This window comes from Manis pentadactyla, chromosome 15 (assembly GCF_030020395.1).
Source record: "Manis pentadactyla isolate mManPen7 chromosome 15, mManPen7.hap1, whole genome shotgun sequence".
NCBI classification, from domain to species: domain Eukaryota; kingdom Metazoa; phylum Chordata; class Mammalia; order Pholidota; family Manidae; genus Manis; species Manis pentadactyla.
In genome coordinates, this window is record NC_080033.1 from 17543887 (window position 1) to 17569763 (window position 25877).

Sequence of the window (25877 nt, forward strand, 5' to 3'; positions counted from 1 at the left end):
GATTTAAAAATGGGAGGACCTGAGTAGACATTTTTCCAAAGAAAACATACAGATGGCCAACAGACACATGAAAAGATGCTCAACATCGCTGATCATCAGGGAGATGCAAATCAAAACCACAGTGAGATACCATATCATACCAGTCAGAATGACTAATTTCAAAAACAAGAAATAGTAAGTGTTGGTAAGGGTATAGAGAAAAGGGAAATGTTTTACACTGTTGGCGGGAGTCTAAATTGGTGTTTTACATACTATGAAAAGCAGTATGGAGGTTTCTCAAAAACCTAAATAGAAATACATTCAACACAGTAATTCCTCTTCTGGGAATTTACCTGAGGAAAACAAAAACACTAATGCAAAAGCTATCTGTACCACTATGTTTACTGCAGTTTTCTTTTTTTTAATTCAATATTTGTATGTTTAATTAATTAAATTTTTTAAATTGAAGTATAGTTTATATACAATATTATATTGGCTTCAAGTATACAACACGGTGATTCAACAGTTACACGTTATTAAATCCTCACCCCAACTAGTGTAGTTACTGTCAACATAGAAAAATGTTACAGAATCATTGGTTATATTCTCCATGTTGCACTTCCATCCTTGCGACCCATTTATATTATGATTCTGTGATTTTTGTGCCCGTTTATCCCCCTCAACTACCCCACTTACTCTCCACAACCCCTCCCTCATGATAACCACCAGTCATTCCTCAGTGTCTCTGAGTCTGCTGCAGTTTTGTTTTGTTTTTAGATTCCACATGTAAGTGAAATCATGTGCTATTTGTCTTTCTCCACCTGGCTTATTCCACTTAACATTATACCCTTTAGGTCCATCCATGTTGTCACAAATGTCAGGATTTCTTTTTTATGGCTGAATAATAATTCCATTAGGTATATGGACCATATCTTCTTTTTTTTTTTTAAGGTATGATTGATATACACTCTTACGAAGGTTTCACATGAAAAAACAACGTGGTTACTATATTTACCCATATTATCAAGCCTGCACCCATACCGCAATGCAGGCACTGTCCATCAGTGCAGCAAGATGCCACAGATCCACTGTGTGCCTTCTCTGTGCTACACTGTTCTCCCCATGATCCCCCACACCATGTGTACTAAACATAATACCCCTCAGTCACCTTCTCCCTCCCTCCCCACCCACCCTCCCACACGCCTTCCCTTTGATAACTACTAGTTCGTTCTTGGAGTCTCTGAGTCCGCTGCCATTTTGTTCCTTCAGTTTTGCTTCATTGTTATACTCCACAAATGAGGGAAATCATTTGACATTTGTCTTTCTCTGCCTGGCTTATTTCACTGAGCATAATGTCTTCAAGCTTCATCCATGTTGTTGCAAATGGAAGGATTTGTTTCTTTCTAATGGTTGAATAGTATTCCATTGTGTATATGTACGACATCTTCTTTATCCATTCATCTACTGATGGACACTTAGGTAGCTTCCATATCTTGGCTATTGTAAAAAGTGCTGCAATAAACACAGGGGTGCATCTGTCTTTTTGAATCTGAGAAGTTGTATTCCTTGGGTAAATTCCAAGGAGTGGGATTCCGGGGTCAAATGGTATTTCTATTTTTAGTTTTTAGAGGAACCTCCATATTGCTTTCCACAATGGTTGAACTAGCTTACATTACCACCAGCAATGTAGGCTGAGCACAGAGGTATAAACTTTTGTCCCAGAACAGTAGGATATGGATCCCTGATTTCCATAAGTGGCTGGAACCTCAGTCTCTCCAGGAATTCTGCCTGTATTAGCTTTCCAGCCCCATAATCACATGAGTACCATGAAAGCCCCATGAAATGTAGGTTTGTGCTCCCAGAGCAGATCTGCAGAGCTAGGTATGCAGCAGTCCCAGGCCTTCCACTCCCTCCCTGATCCATTTCTCTTCCTCCGGCCAGTGAGCTGGGGTGGGGGAGGGGCTCGGGTCCCGCTGGGACACAGCTTTGGTAATTGCCCTGTTCCATGGGGTCTGCTCTTTTTTCCAGGTGTATGCAGTCTGGCACAGCCCTCTTTTCTGTTGCTCTCTCAGGATTAGTCGCACCAACTATATTTTCAAATTGTATGCAGTTTTAGGAAGAAGCCTCTGTCTCACCTCTCACGCCGCCATCTTTAATCTCTACTGCAGTATTCTTTACAATAGTGAAAATATGGAAGCAACTTAAGTGTCTCTTGGTAGATACGTGGAAAAAGAAGATGTGATAAATATATACAATGGAATATTACTCAGTCATAAAAAATGAAATCTTGCCATTTAAGACAACATGGATGGACCTAGAGTATTTATCATAAATGAAATTAGACAGAGAAAGATGAATACCATATGACTTCATTGACATGTGAAGTCTAAAAGACAAAACAAATGAAAAAACAATCAAACAAAACAGAAAAAGGCACAGGATTGAAAAAGATGGTGGCATGAAAAGTGAGGCAGAAACCTCCCCCCAAAACCACATATAACATGAAAATAAAGCAAATACAACTAATCCTGAAAGAGTGACCCAAAGACTGCAACAGACTGCCCATATCTAGGGAAAAGAAGATCTCACAGAGAAGGGTAAAGTAGCAAAGTTGCAGTCTGGTGGGATCCAAGAACTCCCAGCACCCCAGCTCCCAGGTGGGGGAAAGAGAAATGGAGCTGGAAGGCAGGAGAAGGCCAGGACTGCTCATCTACTTGGAGATCTACTCTGGGAGCACAGACCCACATACATGGTGCTCTGGAGATGAGTGGGGTTGGGAAGCAAAGACAGACAGAATACTCAGAGAGTCAGAGATCCCAGCCACTTGTGAAGAACCGGTATCCACAACCAGCAGATCTGGATCAAAAGAAAAACAAGCACTTTGAAAGACTTCCCAATGGTGAGAGTCCTGCTAAAGGGGCAAGGATTACATAGAGCTTGCTGCTCAGGAGGAAGGAGAAGTGGACAAAATCGTCCCAGCACACTTACCCCAGAAGATTGGGAACTTTAAGAAGTTTCAGATGCTCCACCCCCCAGGCTGGCAATGCAGGGCCAAGGCCCCCTACTGCAACACGCAGCCTGCTGCTACTTCCTCCTCGCAGCCAAAGTTCCGCACAACTGTTGCCCCCACCGTAGTGCCTGGAGAGCTGGAGGGCAGCTGTGCCTATCGCAGCTACAGGGTCATAACGCAGAGGCTCCTCCCAGTGTGCTTGGCCAATTAGCCCTGGAAGTGGAGGCAGGCATGGCAGCTGGGAAGCAGGAAAGGGATCTCTCCTCCAGGCAGGTGCTGATGGCATGTGCCTGTGACCCCCACCATTGCTCCAGGTGCTGGGCAGCTCCAGAGAGTAGAGCATCTGGACACTAGAGGCACTGCCTACACAAAAGTATTATTGCATAGGAATCACTAGTAATATGAAATGGCAAAAGAATTTTGTACAAACAAGGATCTGACAAAAACCAGAAAGAGGGAAAGTAAAACTGAAAGCATCAATCTTCTTGGGAAAGGTTTCAAAATAAAATCATAAACATGCTCACAGAGCTACAGAAAAATATTCAAGATCTCAGGAAGGACTTCAAGAAAGAGATAGAAACTTTGAAAAATACAGTATCTGAAATGAAACATAAAATGGAGGGATTTAAAAGATTAGATGAGGTAGAGGAGATAGTAAATGGAATAGAAATTAGAGAACAGGAATACAAAGAAGCTGAGGCACAGAGAGAAAAAAGGATCTCTAGGAATGAAAGAATATTGAGAGAACAGTGTGAACAATCCAAATGGAAAAATACTCACATTACAGGGGTCCCAGCAGAAGAAGAGAGAGAAAAAGGGATAGAAAGTAGCTTTGAGGAAATAATTGCTGAAAACTTCCCCAACATATGAAGGAAAAAGTCTCTTAGATCGTGGAAGTGCAGAGATCTCCCAACACAAGGTACCCAAGGAAGATAACACCCAAGACATATAATAATTAAAATGGCAAAGATCAAAGACAAGGACAAAGTATTAAAAGCAGCCAGAGAAAGAAAAATGATCACATACAAAGGAAAGCCCATCAGGCTATAGGTAGACTTCTCAGCAGAACCATTATAGGCCAGAAGGGAGTGGCATGCTATATTTAATGCAATAAAACAAAAGGGCCCTCAAACCAAGAATACTCTATCCGGCAAGGTTATCATTTAAATATCATTTAAATTTGAAGCAGGGATTAAGCAATTTCCAGATGAGCAAAAGTTGAGGAAATTAACCTCCCACAAACTGTCTCTACTGTACATTTTAAAGGGACTACTACAGATGGAAGTGCTCCTAAGGCTAAATAGCTGTCACCACAGAAAATAAAACCATAGTAAAGGAAGTAGACCAATTAATCACTAAGCAAATGCCAAATAAAATCACCTAACCATGTCAGTACAGAATATGATACCTAACATATAAAGAAAGGAGGAGGAAGGAAAAAAGGGGAGAAAAAGAAGAACCTTTAGATTTTGTTTGATATACTGTACTAAGCAAGTTAAGTTAGACTGCTAGATAGTAAAGAAGCTGCCCTTGAACCTTTAGTAACCACAAATCCAAAGCCTGCAATGGCAATAAGTACATATCTATCAATAATCCCCCTAAATGTAAATGGACTAAATGCACCAATCAAAAGACATAGAGTCACTGAATGGATAAAAAAGCAAGACCCATCTGCTGCCTACAAGAGACTCACTTCAAATACAAACACATACAGAGACTAAAAGTGAAGGGATGGAAAAAGATATTTCATGCAAATAATAGGGAGAAAAAAGCAGAAGTTGAAGTACTTGTATCACACAAAATAGGCTTCAAAACAATGAAAGTAACAAGAGATAAAGAAGGACATTACATAATGATAAAGGGCTCAGTCCAACAAGAGGATATAACCATTATAAATATATATGCACCCAACACAGGAGTACCAGCATATGTGAAACAAATACTAAGAGAACCAAAGGAGGAAATAGACTGCAATGCATTCATTTTAGGAGACTTCAACACACCATTCACTCCAAAGGACAGATCCACCAGACAGAAAATAAGTAAGGACACAGAGGCACTGAACAACACACTAGAACAGATGGACCTAATAGACATCTAAAGAACTCGACACCCAAAAGCAACAGGATACACATTCTTCTCAAGTGCACATGGAACATACTCCAGAATAGACCACATACTAGGCCACAAAAAGAGCCTTAGTAAATTAAAAAAGATTGAAATTCTACCAACCAACTTTTCAGACAACAAAGGTATAAAACTAGAAATAAATTGTACAAAGAAAGCAAAAAGGCTCACAAACACATGGAGGCTTAACAACACGCTTCTAAATAGTCAATGGAGCAAAGACCAAATTAAAATGGAGATCCAGCAATATATGGAAATAAATGACAACAACAACACAAAGCCCCAACTTCTGTGGGATGCAGCAAAAGCAGACTTAAGAGGAAAGTATATAGCAATCCAGGCACACTTAAAGAAGGAAGAACAATCCCAAATGAATAGTCTAACATCACAATTATCAAAATTGGCAAAAGAACAAATGAGGCCTAAAGTCAGCAGAAGGAGGGACAAAATAAAGATCAGAGAAGAAATAAACAAAATTGAGAAGAATAAAACAATAGAAAAAATAAATGAAACCAAGAGCTGGTTCTTTGAGAAAATAAACAAAATAGATAAGCCTCTAGCCAGACATATTAAGAGAAAAGGAGAATCAACACACATCAACAGAATCAGAAATGAGAAAAGAAACATCGTGACGGACACAACAGAAATACAAAGAATTATTAGACACTACTAAGAAAACCTATATGCTAAGAAGCTGGAAAACCTAGAAGAAATGGACAACTTCCTAGAAAAATACAACCTTCCAAGACTTCCAAGACAAGGAAGAAACACAAAATCTCAACAAACCAATTACCAGCAATGATATTGAAGCGGTAATTAAAAAACTACCCAAGAACAAAACCCCCGGGCCAGATGGATTTACCTCGGAATTTTATCAGACATACAGAGAAGATATAGTACCCATTCTCCATAAAGTTTTCCAAAAACTAGAAGAGGAGGGAATACTCCTAAACTCATTCTATGAAGCCAATATCACCCTAATACCAAAACCAGGCAAAGACACCACCAAAAAAAAAATTACAGACCAATATCCCTGATGAACACTGATGCAAAAATACTCAATAAAATATTAGCAAACCGAATTCAAAAATATATCAAAAGGATCATACACCACGACCAAGTGGGATTCATCCCAGGGATGCAAGGATGGTAAAACATTCGAAAGTCCATCAACATCATCCACCACATCAACAAAAAGAAAGACAAAAACCACATGATCATCTCCATAGATGCTGAAAAAGCATTTGACGAAGTTCAACATCCATTCATGTTAAAAACTCTCCGCAAAATGGGTATAGAGGGCAAGTACCTCAACATAATAAAGGCCATATATGATAAACCCACAGCCACATCATACTGAACAGCGAGAAGCTGAAAGCTTTTCCTCTGAGATGGGGAAAAAGACAGGGATGCCCACTCTCCCCACTGTTATTTAACATAGTACTGGAGGTCCTAGCCACGGCAATTAGACAAAACAAAGAAATACAACAATCCAGATTGGCAAAAAAGAAGTAAAACTGTCACTATTTGAAGATGACATGATATTGTACATAAAAAACTCTAAAGACTCCACCTCAAAACTACTAGAACTGATATCGGAATACAGCAAAGTTGCAGGATACAAAATTAACACACAGAAATCTGTGGCTTTCCTATACACTAACAATGAACCAATAGAAAGAGAAATCAGGAAAACAATTCCATTCACAATTGCATCAAAAAGAATAAAATACTTAGGAATAAACCTAACCAAAGTAGTGAAAGACTTATACCCTGAAAACTATAATACACTCTTAACAGAAATTAAAGAGGACACTAACAAATGGAAACTTATTCCATGCTCCTGGCTAGGAAGAATTAATATCATCAAAATGGCCATCCTTCCCAAAGCAATATACAGATTTGATGCAATCCCTATCAAATTACCAGCAACATTCTTCAATGAACTGGAACAAATAGTTCAAAAATTCATATGGAAACACCAAAGACCACGAATAGCCAAAGCAATCCTGAGAAAGAAGAATAAAGTGGGGGAGATTTCAGTCCCCAACTTCAAGATCTACTACAAAGCCATAGTAATCAAGACAATTTGGTACTGGCACAAGAACAGAGCCAGAGACGAGTGGAACAGATTAGAGACTCCAGACATTAACCCAAACATATATGGTCAATTAATATTTCATAAAGGAGCCATGGACATACAATGGTGAAATGACAGTCTCTTCAACAGATGGCTCTGGCAAAACTGGACAGCTACATGTAAGAGAAAGAAACTGGATCACTGTCTAACCCCATACACAAAAGTAAATTTGAAATGGATCAAAGACCTGAATGTAAGTCATGAAACCATAAAACTCTTAGAAAAAAACATAGGCAAAAATCTCTTGGACATAAAAATTAGCAACCTCTTCATGAACATATCTCCCCAGGCAAGGAAAACAAAATCAAAAATGAACAAGTGGGACTATATCAAGCTGAAAAGCTTCTGTACAGCAAAGGACACCATCCACAGAACAAAAAGGTACCCTACAGTATCGGAGAAAATATTCGTAAATGACAGATCTGATAAAGGCTTGACATCCAAAATATATAAAGAGCTCACGCACCTCAACAAACAAAAAGCAAATAATCCAATTAAAAAATGGGCAGAGGAGCTGAACAGACACTTCTCCAAAGAAGAAATTCAGATGGCCAACAGGCACATGAAAAGATGCTCCACATCGCTAGTTATCAGAGAAATGCAAATTAAAAGCACAATGAGATATCACCTCACACCAGTAAGGATGGCTACCATCCAAAAGACAAACAACAACAAATGTTGGTGAGGTTGTGGAGAAAGGGGAACCCTCCTACACTGCTGGTGGGAATGTAAATTAGTTCAACCTTTGTGGAAAGCAATATGGAGGTTCCTCAAAATGCTCAAAATAGATTTACCATTTGACCCAGGAATTCCACTTCTAGGAATTTACCCTAAGGATGCAACACTCCAGTTTGAAAAAGAGAGATGCACCCCTATCTGTCTTTTTATTGCAGCACTATTTACAATAGTCAAGAAATGGAAACAACCTAAGTGTCTATCAGGAGATGAATGGATAAAGATGTGGTACACATACACAATGGAATATTTTTCAGCCATAAGAAGAATACAAATCCTACCATTTGCAACAACATGGATGGAGCTAGAGGGTGTTATGCTCAGTGAAATAAGCCAAGTGGAGAAAGACAAATACAAAATGATTTCACTCATCTGTGGAGTATAAGAACAAAAGAAAAACTGAAGGAACAAAACAGCAGCAGAATCACAGAACCCAAGAATGGACTAACAGTTACCAAAGGGAAAGAGACTGGGGAGAATGGGAGGGTAGGGAGGGATAAGCACGGGGAAGAAGAAAGGGGGTATTATGATTAGCATGTATAATGGGGGGGTGGGGGAAAGGGGAGGGCTTTGCAACACAGAGAAGACAAATAGTGATTCTACAACATCTTACTATGCTGATGGACAGTGACTGTAATGGGGTTTGTGGGGGGGACTTGGGGTAGGGGAGAGCCTAGTAAACATAATGTTCTTCAAAAAAAAATACTAGAGTACTATTTAGAATGAGTAATATCTCTTTTGAAGCTGAATTGAAACTCAGGATTCTTTTTAAAGCAATGGAAGAGAATGAAAATATGTAATTCATCAAAGCTATCTTATTTTCTGGCTTTCTTTTTGGTCATAGTACAATGCCTATTATTAAGAATATTATCAGGAAAAGTCTTACTCAAGTCTTTCTTTTTTTTTTTATTATTTATAATTTATTTTTTCCCTAAAATTTAAAGTCTATGTATTGAAAATAAATAATAATCTAGAAGTCTCGCAGGAGTCCAGTTTCAGTATAATGGCACTTTCCCAGTCCTCTCTTTATGTTACAAAGTACTTCATTTAGCCACTCGGGAAGAATTAATTTTCTTGATATCAACTTGGCTCAGAATCAATGTCCCATTTTTGAATTTTCCAACCTGTCCACTCTGTCCACTTGACAAAATGGGAGCTGATTTCTTCTTTTTGAGTTTCCTGTCTTCCTGCCCTTTCCTCTTCTTTTTCTTGAAAATATCTGTGTCCTGGGCCATTCTCTGTTCTTCCTCCTTTGCTGCCCTTTTTCCTTTGATTTGCTCCTGGAAAACCTTGTAATTCACATAACTGTTTTTAGGAGGCTTAGCACCCAGCATAATGGCGCGTTCCTGTTCCAGGACTCTTTCCTTTCCTTTTCCATAACCTGTGATCCCAAACCGGTGCACTTCCAAACGTGCCTTTTCTAAGTTAAATTCTTGTATACTCATGTCTTTCTCATGGATGTTAGTTTTGGTCAAAGTCGTAGAGGTTTCTAAGCAGAGCGTCCAGATGTGTCTGCGAGCCGGGAAACACGGACGTCCCAAGCTCAAGGTCCTGCGCCATGCGGAGTCCACCGCGAGACCTCAAGTCTTTCTTATTCACAAAACAATTTTGAGGGATTAGGTTGAAAGCACTTAATCCCCAGTGAATGAAGAAGCCACATATTAAAAGAAGACACTTTAATTCATCACTCAAAAACATTGACATGGATTATTTATTGCTGGGTTAACTTACATATTATAATAAGAATATTTATTTAAGATACGGTCAGCTTAAGACCTTTGGTTCTTTATTTACTCTATTCTTCACCATTTAATAATATTTCCTAAACACCCACATTTCCATTTCAATATTGTGCTTGAAGACCGTCCTCTGCCTTCATGGTATCCACAGTCTCCCCGGGTAGACAGACCAACATTTAAATGTGATGTGGCCAATGCAGTAAGAGTCTAAGCAGACAAATGTATTAAGAAAGTGCTGCGTCCAAGGCATCAAAACTAGTCTAGGAATTCTGAGATGGCCCTCTGATTTGGCATAATACAAATATAAGAACTGCATGAATCACACAGACTTCTGGAAAAAATAAAACTGTACATCACAAGAAGTGTATGTATAGATATATTCTAATCAAAATTCTATAGATGACAGAGCTTTGTAAATATGCATTTTTGAATTACATTTAAGAAAATATTAAATTAGGAATATAAATTTCTGATAACAAGCTTCATATTCCTGAAATTTCAAAATTGCTTACAGACATTTTATTACTGTTTTACAGTGGACAGAGTCTGGGTGATTGTATCCTATAAATATGATCTGTTAAGATTCACTGATTAATAATTCAATTGTTAATGACTTGGGAAGTAATAGCACACAAACATTAATGTTTTCCGTCTCACTTTCATATATATCTGCCCAAAGATGTCATCTAGGCTAAAATCTTGCCAGAGCAAAGGTTATTCCAAGTCCAAGTCTCTCTCTGACTTTTAAAAACTTAAATACCCTCCCCCCAATTCCTCACTTTAAATGCATACTAACACAACTTATTATTATTTTATTTGGGGGGCAAAACAAAAAGTCACAACTCAGATACTGAACTAAAATATAAATCACAGATATTGTTTGACTAACAGTCAAATAATATGGCATTTAACCCTTAACCTTTCCCTTCTTTAAGACATTTTTTCTTGCCATCAGAATATTAACCTCTTCATATTAGCTACTTCTGTCTTCTTGGCATAGTTAACCTTAAATCATGGCGGTCTTATCAAAATACTTCTATTTCACCTTTCTGAGCAATTCCAGCTGTTTCTTTTTGTAACAAAGTTTTGATTTTACTAAAAGACCATGCAAATTAGAGAAAGTAAGAAAAGAGGTTTTTCCTTACAGATACAATTTTTGTATTGTGAAAAAATATTATTTTAATTCTCTTTAAAAGGTTAAACAATCCATGTTTTTCTTAGCATAATTAGAATGCATCAGTTAATATATTTAAGATTAAATGCCTTCAGTAGAACATGAACTTGATATTTCATTACTATTACAAAGATGACTGCTGAAAACTATACCAAAAATTTATATAAACTCGTCCTACATTTCCTATATTTTTCAAATACGCATCCCCAAACTTGTAGTACAGTTGAACCAAAGATGCACAGATTTTTCAACAAAAGTGTGATAATTTTTCAGAAAGCATTTGGGTATGTTGAATGAATGATCAGAATTGTTGCTTTCATTTGTTTTAGCATAATATGACCCATTTATAACAAAACATCATCTCTACAAGTAGCAAACGTTGCTGTGCAGTTCATTCTTAGGTTGCTCCAAAGTAGCCTAGTTTGTCTATTAACCACTTTTTTGTGAAATATACCATTATCATAATAATTTTAAACAAGAGAACAAACACAGTGGCTCTGTGTTCCAGAATTTGTCACTGCAGCTTCAAGAGTTCAGCAAATATTAGTGCTAAAGCCCTCACTTATCATTGTGTACTTCCCTTCCTAAATTTTGCCTTTTCTACCGTGGGTCTTCCTTACCTCTTATGTAAACTCGGACAAAATTCTCAGCTCGTACGTCAGCTCACAGTCTCTCTAATCCTACTCCTGCCTCTCATTCCATATAAACATCATTGACAAGTTATCTTTCTGAAGCACGGTTCCAATTATATAATTTACAGTCCAATTTTTAAAATTATAACTTGCATTAAATAATATGTCCACATATTAATTGTGTGTATGATGTTATGACAACTGTATATACCTTGAAACTGTCACCACAGTCAAGATATTGAAAAATTCTTTCACTCCAGAAGTTCTTTCATGTACCTATTCATTCAATTCTCTCCAAAACCTGATCCCAGGCAACCAGCCTGATCTGAATCGTGGTCACTTATTTTTACCTCTCCGAAGATATCATATAAAAGGGATTATATAGTATCTATGGCTGGCTTCTTTTGCTTAACATAGTGTTTTGAGGGTCATGCTTGTTGCAGCTACATCTGAAATTTGTTCTTGTTAGCTAGTGAGTAATACTACATTGTGCACATGCACTAGTTTGTTTTTCCACTCACATATTTATGTATACGTGGGTAGTTTCAGTCAGAAGCTAACATAAATAAAGCAGCTATGAACATTCATATATGTCACTGATGAACATAGGTTTTCATTTATTTTGAGAAAATGCCGCAACATGCCACATTTCTATAAGAAACATCAGAATATTTTTCAAAGTCACTCTCATTATATGTAAGAGTTCGAACAGCTCTCCTGGCCAATGCTTGGCATTGTGAGCGTCTTTAATTTTTGCCATTCTAGTGAGTGTGAAGTGGTACCTCACTGTGGTTTTAATTTTAAGCTCTTATCTTTTGTTGAACATCCCTCCATGATCTTATTAGTCCTCTATGTATCTTATTTGTGAAGAACTTCTTTGAGACTTCGGCCCATTTAAAAATTTTTGTTTGCTTTTTTAGGATTAATTTGCAAAAGGTTCATATATGTCCTACATAGAACCCTTTTACCAGATGTATGTTTGGAACATACTTTTCCTCCAATATGAGCCCTTTTTCAAAAGCAGAAACTTTAATTTTTTATGAAATCTAACTTACCAATTAATTCATTTGTGGTTACTACATTTTGTGTCCTCTCAAAGAAATCTTTGCCTACCCAAGTTTCTGAAGATTTTTCTCCATGTTTTCTTTTTGAACATTTATATCTTTAACTTTTAAGTTTATAGATAATATTCATTTTGAAATATTAGATAATACTACATACGGGTCAATGTTTACATTTTATATTCAGACGTCCAGTTGTTCCAGGAACATTCACTGAAAAAACTATCTTTTCTCCATTGAATTATCTTGATTTTTTTGTTGAAAATCAGTTGGTCATATCTGTATGAATCTATTTCTAGATTCTACTTTTCCTCATTTATCTATCCTTATGACATACCAAACACTCTTCTTCACTGTGGCTCTACAGCAGGTCTCAAAAGATGATACTGTAAGTCATCCAGCTTCTTTTTCTTTTTCTTCTTTGTTTCTCCACAAAAATTGTAAATCAGCTACTCAATGCCTATGAAAAAGCTTGCTTGGGATTTTGATTAGTAGCATATTGAATCTACAGATTAATCTGGAGAAATGAGATACCTCAATATTAATTTTTGCTGTTCATAAACATGTATACCCTACCATTTATTTAGGCTTTCTAAATTCCGCTTAGATATATTTTATTTTCAAAGATGGTTCTTATAGACCTTTCAAAGATTATTCTTCAGTATTTAATATTATAAATGTTTTTTTTAGTTATTGTTACTATTTTCCAATTGTTCATTTCCAGTTTTTATATCTATACATATTATAAACAATTATATTGATTTGTTGTTTTGGATCTAAATTTTGTATTCTTATATTATCAGAGTTTCTTAGAGTAAATATTGTATGACTTCCCACATTACATTAATGTCATATTATAAAATATTATGTTACATGTTATATGTTAACATTAAATATTATAATGTTATATAATTCCATTTACTTAGCTCCTATTCTTTTTATTATACTCACAACTTTTATTTTTATCTAGGTCATAATTCCTTATTTACAATGTGATTATTTTTGGTTTAAAAAGTAATTTGTCTTTAAAGAAATTTTGCTAAGCATTAAACATAGTTTTTATGTGTATTCCATTATTTACCTCTTCTAGTACTCTTCATTCTTCCCTTCAGATTTAAATCTGTCCCAGATCACTTCCTTTCATCCTGAAGAACATCCTTCATCTTGTCTGATAACAGAATCTGCTAGTGACACAAGCTCTCCTTATTTATCTTAAAATGTCTTTTTTATATTCCTTTTAGAAGCAAACTTTTATTGGATTTAGAATTCAGATTTAACATACTTTTTTTCTTCAGCACAATAAAGTTATTTTTAAAAATCTAAGTTTGGAAATTTTGGAGTTGGTCCAATGCCTCAGTAATGTCAAAGATTCTGGTTTTATCTGCATTTGAGCTCCACAAGCCTTAGCATGTCACTTTACAGTTCTATAAGTCCAAGATGGCTGTTTTAGTGCCAAAAATCATATCTTTAATGTATAGAGTAGGCAGGAGCATTGCAGTTTTCTATTTTCATCTGAAATATAAAAACTTTGCCAGAAACTCTTGCAACAGACTTCCACTTAAATTCAGAGAGTAGAACAGGGCTTTGTAGTCACCACTAGCTGTAATGTGAGGATGGAAGAGTATTTGGTTTCCATCCTCTTTAGTAGTGTGATACCATGAAAGGAAAAGTTTTCAGTATGATTTTAGGTTCACCCATCAGTAGGATTTGCTTCTATAGGAAAAGAAACTCAGAAATAATTTCATATGTGCAACTGGAATCCCAGAAGAAAAGAGCATACACAATTATAATACTGGAAGGTAGAGTGTAATAAAGAAGAAGAAATCTTTGAAGAGTAATGCCCAAGAATTTTTCAAAAATAACAAATGACCTCAAAGTCAATTATATACCCAAGATGTGCAGAGATTCCCAAGCAAGGCAAATAAGACTGAACAAACAAGCAAATGGAAAACATGTCTAGATGCTTAATACTTAAGATTATGAAAATCCAACAGTAGAGAGACAAATCATGAAGTCAAGTCAGAGAATAAAAGATTCTTTACATATAGAAGAACACAGATAGGAATTAGAAAAAACTTCTCACCAGGAACTGTGCAAATTGGAGGGCAATATGATTACATTTGTATGACATTCTGGGAAAAGCAAAATTATAAGGAAAGGCAACTAATGAGTAGGTGCCAAGGATTGGGAGGTGGGGATTTATTTAAATACAAAGTAGTACAAAGATAAATTTGTGTCGATGGAAATTTTCTCTACCTTGATTATTGCAATGGTTACAGAGCTATATATATGTGTGTCAAAACTCATAGTATGTTATTGTAAAAAGGTTGGATTTTACTGCATATCACCTATATCTCAATAAATTTGACTAAATAAAGTATAACACAGTATCAATTTTCCAGTAAACATGGCTGAATGATGACATATTTATCACAACTTCCACCTAAGACATAAAGGTAATCACAATAGACAACTATTTTATTTAGAGTATAAACTCAGTATGTGGACAAGAGGCAATGCAGAAGGAAAATAGAAATATTCTGGGATAAGGCAAGGGTTTAGCAACAGGGGACCTATTTAACAATAGCAATCAAATAACAGAACCTTCATTGCACTTTTGTCAAGTGTGTTGGCAAGAATGGAAGCAAATTCACCATTAAGGGAAATTACTCTAGGGTGACAAAGGACAGGGTAGCAGTTGAATATGAATGATGTTGACAAAGTGCAAGAGAAAGGATCCTGTGATCCTGGCATATTCTATATCCTGACTGAAGGATGGTTACACAGAGGTAAACATAGGTAAAAATACATTAAGATGCACATGAACTTTACTGAATATAAATTATGCATCATTTCTTAAAATATAAAAATAGGAATAGGAATCATAAACAAAATAGTGCTTAACATTCGAAAATAGCAGATACTGTGTTTTTGTCTTTCATTCTCATAGGTGGATGGTGCCTTGTGTTTTACATGCTCAACATTTATTGAATGTAAACAAAGATAAAGTGCAGTGTTTGCAAAAGGTATTTCATTAAAAGCTTACCAATACTGCACATTACAAACTATATGAATTATTGAGGATGAAAATCCATTAAACTATATTTGAAAACTGACTTCTGAAATGCATGGATTTTTTTTTCACTGTTCTAAGCATATGTCTAAGATAATGATAGAGCTCTAATGAAAGTAATGAATCACATGTTGCAACATTTTTAATGTGAGATGGAGTTACTGAGATGGAATAACCTCAAAAGTAGGATGCTTAAAAATATTCTATTACAACTCATAACTTGGACTGACACTAGAGAAATATGATTTAAAATCTTTTCAAAATGGTTTACCATAGTTCTCCTTCCATATGATATTTACTATTCTATGATTATACAGCATAAATAAATTGAAAATAATGTTGTAACTCTTATGTGGTTCTTCTCACACTATTAAAGTTTTATTTAATGTTAGTGGTGTTCAATAAATACATCGCTAAATGCAAAAATCTCCAGACTTCTATTGATATGTACCTTAAATATATAGCCCTCCAGCATTCTCTGCAAGATTTACTGCTAGTTCACCATACTAGGTAAGTTGATTGTTGATCATACACCTAGAATATACATGTACTTGTTTCAAGTAGCTATAAAAAACTACTGTCAAACTCTTGCTTTCAAACAAGATCTCACAGAGATAACATGTGAACCTTCTGTCACCTGTATAAAACTGATTTACAAGTTTTTTCTAAACTACATCTATATATCCTGAAATACATGATATCTAAATAATTTATATTTTGAAAAGACATCTGTTGGACTATAGTAGCAATTGTATTTATAAGGGTACTGATACACTGACGTTTTACTGGAATGTAAATTTTCATTTTTCTAAAACCAAGAAAAATTCACTTATTAGAAGAATATGTACAAGATAGCAATGGGAGCTTTCTTGGACTTTGTTTTATTTCCAATATTAAAAATGAACAATATTTGCATAAAACGTTTTGTCAGTGAGGCAGGGTGGAGGGCATGACTAAACTGGAAGTGATATATACAGTCCCTGAGAGAACTAACAGATAAAAGAACACTCTCAGAAGATGCTGTCATAAAGAGAATTTTCATTACCTTGGAAATGACCCTGTACCCTCCAGTGGTTAAAGGCACTGGAACACAGTGTGCTCCCTCAAGGAAAGAAAGTATGTCTCAACCCAACTGTCAATCACATAAAAAGGTAATGGACACATTTCTTGAACTTGAAATAACTCAGAGGCTATGCTGCTCATGTATTACTCATAAGCTTTTATTTAACTCACTACTTTAGGTTGAATTCTGGCAACCTTGAGATCATGATGAAACTATCACAAGAGGAATGTATGACTATGAATAAATTGAATATGGAGTTTAGGTTTACAAATTACCGTATGAATATCATAAACTGTAAAACCTTGGAAAAGATAAAAGTAAAAAGAGATGTCAGGGAAATGAAAAGAGAAATTTGGTAGATTATATTATTTCCCAACTTTAATTACTTAAAGCTAGTAAAATAACAGACATATAAGTAATGTAATTATTTTTAAATAAACTAACTTCACCTATGTAAAGAATTTCTTATTTACATACTAAAACAATAAAATGTATAAAATGTTAACTACAGTAAACCACAATAGAAAGAAAGATAACATAATTAAGTAAAATAGGAAATAAGTGGAGAATTGCCATAAATATAAAGGAAATCATAAGAATTTTTAAGAGTTGTTTGTTCAACACCATGAAATAAATTTGTAAAACCAGGTAAAATACATGATTTTCATGAAAATATAAATGATCAAAACTCATTCAGAAGGTATAGAAGGTCTAAACTGGGGGGAAAAAATGACCCTAATAAATAAGTAAAATTTTCCAAGAGATTCTCCCTTTGAGAAAGCACCAGGCCTAGATTTTTCCATGGAGGTATCTCCCAGAAATTGTATTCATTCTATGCAATTTAGCATTATCCTTGAAGTTCATCCTGTGACATCAGTAAAAATAATCAATGTATTGATCCAAATAGCTTAATGTTGCTATCTGGACAGATTTACTAAACTGCTATAGTCATCATGACAGATACAATTTAACAAATATCCATTACTTTGGATACTAAGCATTGCAGAACTGATAGATCTTTCATGATTCAATGTGTTTTTTTTGTTTTTTTTTGTTTTTTTATTATTGAAGGGTAGTTGACAACAGTATTGCATTACATTAGTTTCACGTGTACAACACAGTGATTCAACATTTATATACATGATAATTCTAGGTACCAGGTATCACCATACCAGGTTGTTACAATATTTTGACTATATTCCTTATGCTATACATTACATCCTGGTTACTTATTTATTTTACAATTGGAAGTGTGTTTATATATATATATATGTATATATATATTTTGTGAGGGCATCTCTCATATTTATTGATCAAATAGTTGTTAACCACAATAAATTTCTGTATAGGGGGGTCAATACTCAATGCACACTCATTAATCCACCCCAAGCCTAATTTTCGTCAGTCTCCAATCTTCTGATGCATAACGAACAAATTCTTACATGGAGCACAAATTCTTACATAGTGAATAAGTTACATGGTGAACAGTGCAAGGGCAGTCATCACAGAAGCTTTCGGTTTTGTTCATGCATTATGAACTATACACAGTCAGTTCAAATATGAATATTCATTTGATTTTTAAACCTGATTTATATGTGGATACCACATTTCTCTATTATTATTATTTTTAATAAAATGCTGAAGTAGGTAGATACGAGATAAAGGTAGAAAACAGAGTTTAGTGTTGTAAGAGAGCAAATGTAGATGATCAGGTGTGTGCCTGTAGGCTATGTGTTAATCCGAGCTAGACGAGGGCAATAAACATCCATGTATGCAGAAGATTTCTCTCAGAACATGAGGGGGGAGGTTCTAAGCCTCACCTCTGCTGCTCCCCATTTTCTCACCACATGGCCCCCTGCGACTGTGCCTGTCTTAGGTTGTTCCTCCCTTGAGGAATCTTACCCGTCTCTGGCTAACCAGTCATCTTCCGGGGCCATACAGGGAAATGTTAAGTTGGTAGGTGAGAGAGAAGCCTTATCGTTTGAAAAGGTTAGCTTTTTACTTCTTTGCATATTTATGCCCTGTGGCATCTATGCCCAGCATTTGTCTTGAGGTATCTTTACCACTTGGAAGAATTATGATACTCGGTAAATTCGACATGTGGCACGAGTTCTATTTAAAGGTTGTGATTAGGTAGGAAGAAGAAAAGCTATAGAAGTAGCAGGCAGAAGAAAACCTGGGAAGATTGATTATTTCTTTGACATATCTTCTTGTAGAGTAACTTCAGCATGGATAGGTTTTAAACTACTAATTAAATTGTGCACACACATTAACATAATAGGAATATAGTTACCTAACCAAAGCATACCTGTAATTACCAGCCATCTCCACTGAAACCAAGAAAATCAGTTAGGCACCTTAGGCATTTGTGAAAACTTATCTATGATATGGTGGATATTGTCCGACTGAACTTAAACAATCTGAGAGAATTCAGATAAACTAGAACAACCCATTCCTGGGGACTGTTCATATCCCATATGTTCTTTTAACGATAAATAGTCTGTGGTTGTAAGATTTTGGAGTGCTACAATTTGCACTTCTCCTAATTCTTGGTTGAGTTCCAACAGTATAGATCCAGTCCAATTTTTGTTTTACTGTATGCACAGGCCAGCTTAGATATCTCCTTCATCATTCCCATGGCAAGTCCAGGAACTGGTGGGATGAGTGCATCTACACCTGTGACAGTGCGTGGATTTTTGTTGGAGTTTTTTTTTTTTTTTGCTGATCATCTTCTGTCATGAGTCTTCCCGAGAGTGCTGATGTTGGAAGTTCTTTTTCATATCGTATCTTAGTTCATTTTTGGGGTAGCCAAATTAGGCTTTGATCCTCTGTATAAACACAAACAGACCCTTTGCCTACACTTTTATATGCCCTTTATATCATTGTGTAGAACTCATTAGAGGTCACCACATAGGAACTGCTTTTTTTTTTTTTTTTTTTTTTTAATCATTAATCTACACTTACATGACGAATACTTTGTTTACTAGGCTCCCCCCTATACCAGGTCCCCCCTATATACTCCTTTACAGTCACTGTCCATCAGCATAGCAAAATGTTGTAGAATCACTACTTGTCTTCTCTGTGTTGTACAGCCCTCCCCTTTCTCCCACCCCGCTATGGATGCTAATCTTAATACCCCTCTTTTTCTGCCCCCCCTTATCCCTCCCTACCCACCCATCCTCCCCAGTCCCTTTCCCTTTGGTACCTGTTAGTCCATTCTTGAGTTCTGTGATTCTGTTGCTGTTTTGTTCCTTCAGTTTTTCCTTTGTTGTTATATTCCACAGATGAGTGAAATCATTTGGTATTTCTCTTTCTCTGCTTGGCTTATTTCACTGAGCATAATACCCTCCAGCTCCATCCATGTTGCTGCAAATGGTTGGATTTGCCCTTTTCTTATGGCTGAGTAGTATTCCATTGTGTATATGTACCACTTCTTCTTTATCCATTCATCTATCGATGGACATTTAGGTTGCTTCCAATTCTTGGCTATTGTAAATAGTGCTGCGATAAACAGAGGGGTACACTGGTCTTTCTCATACTTGATTGCTGCATTCTTAGGGTAAATTCCTAGGAGTGCAATTCCTGGGTCAAATGGTATGTCTGTTTTGAGCATTTTGATGTACCTCCATACTGCTTTCCACAATGGTTGAACAAGTTTACATTCTCACCAGCAGTGTAGGAGGGTTCCCCTTTCTCCACAGCCTCGCCAACATTTGTTGTTGTCTGTCTTTTGGATGGCAGCCATCCTTACTGGTGTGAGGTGATACCTCATTGTAGTTTTAATTTGCATTTCTCTGATAATTAGCGATGTGGAGCATCTTTTCATGTGTCTGTTGGCCATCTGTATTTCTTTTTTGGAGAACAATCTGTTCAGTTCCTTTGCCCATTTTTTAATTGGGTTATTTGTTTTTTGTTTGTTGAGGCGTGTGAGCTCTTTATATATTCTGGAAGTCAAGCCTTTATCGGATGTGTCATTTTCAAATATATTCTCCCATACTGTAGGGTTCCTTTTTGTTCTATTGATGGTGTCTTTTGCTGTACAGAAGCTTTTCAGCTTAATATAGTCCCACTTGTTCATTTTTGCTGTTGTTTTCCTTGCCCGGGGAGATATGTTCAAGAAGAGGTCACTCATGTTTATGTCTAAGAGGTTCGTGCCTATGTTTTCTTCCAAGAGTTTAATGGTTTCGTGACTTACATTCAGGTCTTTGATCCATTTTGAGTTTACTTTTGTATATGGGGTTAGACGATGGTCCAGTTTCATTCTCCTACATGTAGCTGTCCAGTTTTGCCAGCACCATCTGTTGAAGAGACTGTCATTTCGCCATTGTATGTCCATGGCTCCTTTATCAAATATTAATTGACCATATATGTTTGGGTTAATGTCTGGATTGTCTAGTCTGTTCCATTGGTCTGTGGCTCTGTTCTTGTGCCAGTACCAAATTGTCTTGATTACTATGGCTTTATAATAGAGCTTGAAGTTGGGGAGTGAGATCCCCCCTACTTTATTCTTCTTTCTCAGGATTGCTTTGGCTATTCGGGGTCTTTGGTGGTTCCATATGAATTTTTGAATTATTTGTTCCAGTTCATTGAAGAATGTTGCTGGTAGTTTCATAGGGATTGCATCAAATCTGTATATTGCTTTGGGCAGGATGGCCATTTTGACGACATTAATTCTTCCTAGCCATGAGCATGGGATGCGTTTCCATCTGTTAGTGTCCCCTTTAATTTCTCTTAAGAGTGACTTGTAGTTTTCAGAATATAAGTCTTTCACTTCTTTGGTTAGGTTTATTCCTAGGTATTTTATTTTTTTTGATGCAATTGTGAATGGAGTTGTTTTCCTGATTTCTCTTTCTGTTGGTTCATTGTTAGTATATAGGAAAGCCACAGATTTCTGTGTGTTGATTTTGTATCCTGCAACTTTGCTGTATTCCAATATCAGTTCTAGTAGTTCTGGGGTGGAGTCTTTAGGGTTTTTTATGTACAGTATCATGTCATCTGCAAATAGTGACAGTTTGACTTCTTCTTTGCCAATCTGGATTCCTTGTATTTTTTTGTTTTGTCTGATTGCCGTGGCTAGGACCTCCAGTACTATGTTAAATAACAGTGGGGAGAGTGGGCATCCCTGTCTAGTTCCCGATGTCAGCGGAAATGCTTTCAGCTTCTCGCTATTCAATATAATGTTGGCTGTGGGTTTTTCATAGATGGCCTTTATTATGTTGAGGTACTTGCCCTCTATTCCCATTTTGCTGAGAGTTTTTATCATGAATGGATGTTGAACTTTGTCAAATGCTTTTTCAGCATCTATGGAGATGATCATGTGGTTTTTGTCTTTCTTTTTGTTGATGTGGTGGATGATATTGATGGACTTTCGAATGTTGTGCCATCCTTGCATCCCTGGGATGAATCCCACTTGGTCATGGTGTATGATGGTTTTGATGTATTTTTGAATTCGGTTTGCTAAAATTTTGTTGAGTATTTTTGCGTCTACGTTCATCAGGGATATTGGTCTGTAGTTTTCTTTTTTGGTGGTGTCTTTGCCTGGTTTTGGTATTAGGGTGATGTTAGCTTCATAGAATGAGTTTGGGAGTATCCCCTCCTCTTCTATTTCTTGGAAAACTTTAAGGAGAATGGGTATTATGTCTTCTCTGTATGTCTGATAAAATTCCGAGGTAAATCCATCTGGCCCGGGGGTTTTGTTCTTTGGTAGTTTTTTGATTACTGCTTCAATTTCATTGCTGGTAATTGGTCTGTTTAGATTTTCTGTTTCTTTTTGGGTCAGTCTTGGAAGGTTGTATTTTTCTAGGAATTTGTCCATTTCTCCTAGGTTTCCCAGCTTGTTAGCATATAAGTTTTCATAGTAGTCTCTAATAATTCTTTGTATTTCTGCGGGGTCCGTCGTGATTTTTCCTTTCTCATTTCTGATACTGTTGATTTGTGTTGACTCTCTTTTCCTCTTAATAAGTCTGGCTAGAGGCTTATCTATTTTGTTTATTTTCTCGAAGAACCAGCTCTTGGTTTCATTGATTTTTGCTATTGTTTTATTCTTCTCAATTTTATTTATTTCTTCTCTGATCTTTATTATGTCCCTCCTTCTGCTGACCTTAGGCCTCATTTGTTCTTCTTTTTCCAATTTTGATAGTTGTGACATTAGACCGTTCATTTGGAATTGCTCTTCCTTTTTTAAATATGCTTGGATTGCTATATACTTTCCTCTTAAGACTGCTTTTGCTATGTCCCACAGAAGTTGGGGCTTAGTGTTGTTGTTGTCATTTGTTTCCATATATTGCTGGATCTCCATTTTGATTTGGTCATTGATCCATTGATTATTTAGGAGCGTGTTGTTTAGCCTCCATGTGTTTGTGAGCCTTTTTGCTTTCTTTGAACAGTTTATTTCTAGTTTAATGCCTTTGTGGTCTGAAAAGTTGGTTGGTAGGGTTTCAATCTTTTTGAATTTACTGAGGCTCTTTTTGTGTCCTAGTATGTGGTCTATTCTGGAGAATGTTCCATGTGCACTTGAGAAGAATGTGTATCCTGTTGCTTTTGGATGTAGAGTTCTGTAGATGTCTATTAGGTCCATCTGTTCTAATGTGTTGTTCAGTGCCTCTGTGTCCTTACTTATTTTCTGTCTGGTGAATCTGTCCTTTGGAGTGAGTGGTGTGTTGAAGTCTCCTAGAATGAATGCATTGCATTCTATTTCCTCCTTTAGTTCTGTTAATATTTGTTTCAGGTATGTTGGTGCTCCTGTATTGGGTGCATATATATTTATAATGGTTATATCCTCTTGATGGACTGAGCCCTTTATCATTATGTAATGTCCTTCTTTGTCTTTTGTTACTTTCTTTATTTTGAAGTCTGTTTTGTCTGATACCAGAATTGCAACACCTGCTTTCTTCTCTCTGTTGTTTGCTTGAAATATCTTTTTCCATCCCTTGATTTTAAGTCTGTGCGCGTCTTTGGGTTTAAGGTGAGTCTCTTGTAAGCAGCATATGGATGGATCTTGCTTTTTTATCCATTCTATTACTCTGTGTCTTTTGATTGGTGCATTCTGTCCATTTACATTTAGGGTGATTATTGAAAGGTATGAATTTATTGCCATTGCAGGCTTTAAGTTTGTGGTTTCCAAAGGTTTAGGGTTAGCTTCTTTACTATCTTACTGTCTAACTTAACTCGCTTGTTGAGCTATTATAAACACAGTCTGATGATTCTTTATTTCTCTCCCTTCTTATTCCTCCTCCTCCCTTCTTCATATGTTGGGTGTTTTGTTGTGTGCTCTTTTTAGGAGTGCTCCCATCTAGAGCAGTCCCTGTAGGATGCCCTGTAGAGGTGGTTTGTGGGAGGCAAATTCCCTCAACTTTTGCTTGTCTGGGAATGGTTTAATCCCTCCTTCATATTTAAATGATATTCGTGCTGGATACAGTAGTCTTGGTTCGAGGCCCTTCTGTTTCATTGCATTAAGTATATCATGCCATTCTCTTCTGGCCTGTAGGGTTTCTGTTGAGAAGTCTGATGATAGCCTAATGGGTTTTCCTTTGTAGGTAACCTTTTTTTTCTCTCTGGCTGCCTGTAATACTTTGTCCTTGTCTTTGATCTTTGCCATTTTAATTATTATGTGTCTTGGTGTTGCCCTCCTTGGATCCCTTGTCATGGGAGTTCTGTGTACCTCTGTGGTCTGAGAGGCCATTTCTTCCCCTAGTTTGGGGAAATTTTCAGCAATTATTTCTTCAAAGACATTTTCTATCCCCTCTTCTCTCTCTACTTCTTCTGGAATACCTATGATTCTTATATTGTTCCTTTTTGTTTGATCACTCAGCTCTCTTAAAATTCTTTCATTCCTGGAGATCCTTTTATCTCTCTCTGCATCAGCTTCTCTGCGTTCCTGTTCTCTGTTTTCTAGTCCATTAATGGTCTCTTGCATCTCGTCCATTCTGTTTTGAAGTCCTTCCAGAGCTTGTTTTATTTCTGAATTCTCCTTCCTTAGTTCTTGCATATTTCTCTGCAAGTCCATCAGCATGGTTATGACTTTTGTTTTGAATTCTTTTTCAGGAAGACTGGCTAAATCTATCTCCCCAGATTCCTTCTCAGGGGAAGATGTAGCAGATGCCGAAGCTGTCTGGGTTAGTCTTGTCTGGATCATATTTTTTTGCCTTTTCATGTTGACAGGTGCTATTGACTGTCAGCTGGGAGGGCCAAAATTTTCACTTGCTACTGGCCTTTCTTTACTGGGACAACTGCGACCCCTAGTGGCTTGTGTTGGGTAATTGCGTGTAGACTGGGTCTTTGTGTCTTGCCTGGCCGGAAGGGAGAAATTTCCCTTTCTGTGGGCGGAATTTGTCTCAGGCTGCTTCTCTGCTTTTGCAGCGCCCGGTGGGGTAATGGATGGGGGGGCTGCTTGACTGTTTGCCTCCGTGAGGGGTCTCAGAGCTGTTGCCCAGGGGGTTAGTGCACCCGGTTTTCCCTGTAATTTCCAGCTGCTGTACTGTGACCTGGGTTGTTTCCGTCAAGCTGTTAAGTCCCTGTCCCTTTAAGACTTTCAAAAAGCCCCCGCTTTTCTTTGTCACAGGGGCTTCAGCTTCAGCACCCGCTCAGAGGTCTTACTCCCTGTTCCCCCAGTATCCAGGGCCCCCTGGGCATGTACTGTGTCTGCGCTCTGGCCCGGATGGCTGGGGCTGGGTGTTCGGCAGTCCTGGGCTCCGTCTCCCTCCCGCTCTGCCTATTGTTCTCCCGCCGGGAGCTGGGGGGAGGGGCGCTCGGGTCCCGCCGGGCCGGGGCTTGTATCTTACCCCTTTCACCAGTCGCTGGGTTCTCGCTGGTGTAGCTGCAGTCTGGCCACTGTCCTGCGTCTTCTGGTCTCTCTTTTAGGGCTAGTTGTGTTTGTTGTATTTTCAAAAGTATATATGTTTTTGGGAGGGGATTCCCACTGTCCTACTCACGCCGCCATGTTGGCTCCGCCTCCCCATGATTCAATGTTTTAACATCAACATGTAATAGGTAATTGAGCCATTTGCTTTGTATAGTGTTTTACAAGGCTATGGGAAAAGCAGTATAAAAATATTAGAGATTAAAAAGAGATTTTAGTTCTCTGACAGGTTGGAGGCACACAGAACCTTGTGTCTTCTCTCATAAATATACCACTGAAAATTAAAG

General features: G+C 37.0%; 1 protein-coding gene across 1 annotated transcript; it reads right to left on the reverse strand.

Moving 5' to 3' along the window:
- Positions 1 to 8896: 8896 nt before the first annotated feature.
- LOC130681130 (uncharacterized protein C1orf131-like) lies at positions 8897 to 13697 on the reverse strand. The gene is made up of 2 exons (XM_057493377.1): positions 13679 to 13697; positions 8897 to 9570 (listed from the first exon to the last, which is right to left on the reverse strand). The coding sequence occupies exons 1-2, from the start codon at positions 13695 to 13697 to the stop codon at positions 9035 to 9037; spliced, it is 555 nt and encodes a 184-aa protein (XP_057349360.1). The 3' UTR covers positions 8897 to 9034.
- Between the last annotated feature and the right edge of the window lie 12180 nt (positions 13698 to 25877).